General features: G+C 41.7%; 1 protein-coding gene across 1 annotated transcript; it reads right to left on the reverse strand.

Moving 5' to 3' along the window:
- Nucleotides 1-743: 743 nt before the first annotated feature.
- cryaa (crystallin, alpha A) lies at nt 744-3,174 on the reverse strand. The gene is made up of 3 exons (XM_030072526.1): nt 2,977-3,174; nt 2,264-2,386; nt 744-953 (listed from the first exon to the last, which is right to left on the reverse strand). The coding sequence occupies exons 1-3, from the start codon at nt 3,172-3,174 to the stop codon at nt 744-746; spliced, it is 531 nt and encodes a 176-aa protein (XP_029928386.1).
- Between the last annotated feature and the right edge of the window lie 606 nt (nt 3,175-3,780).

The raw sequence follows: 3,780 nt of genomic DNA on the forward strand, positions 1-3,780 counted from the left end.
ATTCAAAATCACTGGTATGGTGCTGTAAGAAATCCATATTACATTGGTTCCCAAGAAAACTGACCCAAAATGGAGGAAATAATAAATCCAAACAGGTGGAGTTGCCTTTTGTTAATTACACAGCTTTATTGTGTATATTTTTAGTATAGATTTCACAGTAGTGAGCAGATATCAGTTGTACAAGGCTAACACTACAGGACAGGAGATATTCAAGGACAAAAGAGAAGAGGGTTCAGAAGAGTCATCACAAGAATGGAAGCAGCGTTATGGGGCTTGGAGAATCTCAGTGATCTATTTGGAAATAAAACCTGGGACTAGACATAGGACATTTCCCTCCAAACTTAACCCCAGCCATCTCAGGGCTTGTTCTGCTGAGCCCTAGAACAGGGATGGAAATGATGGAGACAGGGTCAGGTTATATCTAGTCCTTGCAGATGATTTGTCTTCCTAAGCCCCAGTCACTCCTGACTTAACCATTCTTATGGGGACTTTTGTCATAAGTATAACAAGAATATTAATAATACTGTAATACTGAGCTAGGAATTATCTAAAAAGGAGAAATTATGAAGCAAGGAGAACACTGATATTCTCTAAGGGGGAAGGGAGAGGAAGCCAAGGAATGCAGGACAGAGATTCCTTAGACCTCCATCCACTCCGAGGCCACAGGCCCGTCGGTCACTGCAGGTTGTTGGGAGAAGAATCCCCCTCAGCACCCCCTGGTCGACCTCCACCACACCAGCTGTCTAGGAGGATGGAGCGGCATTGGGCTTGTCGTCGCGGCTTACAGGGATGTTGCGGTCGCTACGGCTGGAGTCACTTCCCCCGGTGACCTTTGGTCCGGTCAGGGTCAGCAGGCCATCGCTGGACAGGGTGCAGGTGATTGCTGATTGGTCAACGCTGGATGGGAGGCGATAGCGGCGGTGGAACTCACGGGAGATGTAACCATGGTCATCCTGGAAAAACAGCAGGTTGGAAACACTTTGTCTAGGTAATAGATTATCATTCCTACATTTATAAAGTAGTCATACATATGGTTATAAGTATATATAGGATCTGATTAGGGTTAGGGTCACTTAAAATATAACTAAAATCAGTACAAATATTTCAACAAATTTTCTTAATTATTTACAAGCATTTAATATTTAAATAAAACAATCCTTTTATATTTTTACATAGTTGTAAATAACACATTTTTGTGACTACTTTTCAAACATATGGGTAGGAATGATAATCTTTTAAATATTTATGAATATCTTATAAGTTATTTGTTAAGGAACATTATAAGGTGTCACTGTATTTGTTCCCCAAATTAAAATTCTATCCTCATCCACTCCCAAACTGGAAATGAAATATTTTGTTGCCAAAATCCACAAGGTCCACAAGGCTTAGTCCACAAGGCTTAGATTTACCTCACTATGTGGTGTTATACCAAGTAGAGGAGGTTCTTGTTGTTGTGCAGTGTGACAATAGAGGAGGTTGTTAGGATCTTATGACAACACCTTGCATGATTTTTAATCGGACCGCGCAAAAAAATTTTGAGCATGGATCAGGAACTTTTAAACCCATGCTAGAATGCTATAAAATGCACCAAAAAGTTTCATTTACATGTCATTGGTCCCTTATGTGCCATATTATTAAAGGAGGAGTTGTATATTAAGGTATTTTTAATACATTTCACTTATTCCTGAAATGGTATATTAAGAAAGCCGTGATTGCAAAATACTTCTGAAATATATCTTACGTTTTGCTTACTTACAATTGTTTGGAGACAAAATCTTTCCTATGCATGGTCTGCTTTGAAAAATTTGATTATTATTACTTTCGTTATTGTTTTTTGTGTTTGTTTGTTTGTTTGTTTATTGTTACCGCAAACATTTCAATAACCTCATATAAGCTGCACTCAGTGATTGCTGACCACTAGAGGGTGTTGGGAGCAAAACCTCTATTTGTAAACAAAGAGCCTCAGCCCTGCTGCCGGGTTCCCAGCATTTTATGGTCATTTGCCATAAAATGACCAGACAATTAGCCAAAAATGTGTAAATTACAAGAAAAGTATATGTATAATTATTCTGATTATATATATATAAAATTATACTACCAGAAAATTACCATAGAATTACCACAAAATTATCACTCCCAATTGTTTTCAAAGAGTTGAAAAGAGAATGTTAATGTTCTCTGTGTATGCATGATTGCATGAGAGTGTGGATGGTTGCATCTAACTTGTGTGTGTCTTTGTGTGTTGCATGTGTGTGAGTGTTACCTGTCTTTCTCCATGCTTGCCCTGGATCTCCACATAGTCATCGCTGACTTTCACATTGAGCTCATCAGGAGAGAAATGCTTGACATCCAGGTAGACCGTGAACTTGTCCCTGTCAGACCTCACCTAGTAGAGAGACATTAACAGAGAGACAGGGACCTTCTGGTTAGCATCATGAAGGGGCAGTCATCTTCTAACAGTGTTAGAGGATGATTGCTGTCCGTCGCTGTCAGAATGTTTAACTGTTGAAAGCCAGATGTAGAGCTAGCTGTCCAACACGGTAGAAGTGTAGAGCTAAAATTTCAAGATTCTGTTCTGAAAATCAAAGAGCAAGTTATCACTATCTGTGAAAAAAACTCATTCATTTGACTCACCCCTGAAGACAGTGTTCTTAAAATCTATCAAATTAAGTATGTTTCCTGCTATGGCAAGGTGCATAATTTACCGTTATACTATACACATAAGAGTGCTACTACATTAAATAATACTGTAAAAGAAAGACCTTTGAGTCATCATCATTGCCAAACTCTTCGGCTAAAAAAAAACTGGCAATGTGATCTGTTGTACTCAAACAGACACTTTTCTGTCTTTATCTCTTGTAATGTAAAAATGCATGTAGCAGTTCTAAAGCTGTATCTGAGTTTAAAATCCTTCCAAAATACTGATGCCTGCTGACTTGTTCCTGATATGGAAGAGGCTCAATCAGGTTGCGTTACCTCAGAGATGCCGGAGTTGGTTGAATCCAGAAAGCTGCGGAACAGCGACTGTCTGTAATAGGGGCTGATGGTGGAAGCTGTGTAGGGGAAGAGGTCATAGTCGAACATGCCCTCCCCAAAAAACTGGTCGAAGAGTCGGGCAGGGTAGATAGAGCCCAGGGCACGTCTGAACCAGGGATGCTGGATGGCAATATCCATAGTTTCTGGAAACGGTGCTGAGTTTGATCTAGCTCGGCTTTGGTGTAGCTCAGGTTATGAGACCTGCTCAGCTCAGCGCCTAGGAGGTTAAGGAGGGGAGTTGAAGCAAGATGGAGAAAACAGGAGTGGAGGAGTGGTGGATGAAAAGCTAGTGAATTAGGTTTCCGGAGTGGTGTGTTCTCTGCTCTGCAGCTGCCACCTCTTTATATACCTGAGAGCTAGAAAGAGAGGCTTTAGCCACGATCCCTCTGGAATGACATTATCTCATGGTGGGTTGGGCCCTGTCAGCAGAAATAGCGAGGGAGGGGAAGGGGGGCACCCGTTCAACCACTGGGTCCGGACCCCGGTGCCACCCGGTGCCACCCACCCACCAGACACTGAGGACCTGCCAAAACAAACCCTGCCAGAGGAAGAGGAGAGAGGAAGAGGGGGCAGAGAGAGATAACGTCTGAAAGTAAACCAAGCAAGCAAGAATGACTTTACCTGACTGTGTGTCAGGGCCTCAACATGTGACTGGCCACAGGGTCACCTATACGTAAAAGAAATATACACACACCCACACACACACACACACACACACACACACACACATCCATGTAGCGTGAG

The sequence above is a fragment of the Myripristis murdjan genome, chromosome 2 (assembly GCF_902150065.1).
Source record: "Myripristis murdjan chromosome 2, fMyrMur1.1, whole genome shotgun sequence".
In the NCBI taxonomy this organism is placed as follows: Eukaryota; Metazoa; Chordata; class Actinopteri; order Holocentriformes; family Holocentridae; genus Myripristis; species Myripristis murdjan.

What these genes read in the sequence shown, in the direction of transcription:
- cryaa (XM_030072526.1), bottom strand. Translation starts at nt 3,174, where the DNA reads ATGGATATTGCCATCCAGCATCCCTGGTTCAGACGTGCCCTGGGCTCT. An exon ending in CCAACTCCGGCATCTCTGAG is followed by an intron (nt 2,387 to 2,976) that starts GTAACGCAACCT and finishes TCTCTCTACTAG; the next exon opens with GTGAGGTCTGACAGGGACAA. An exon ending in GCAAGCATGGAGAAAGACAG is followed by an intron (nt 954 to 2,263) that starts GTAACACTCACA and finishes CTGTTTTTCCAG; the next exon opens with GATGACCATGGTTACATCTC.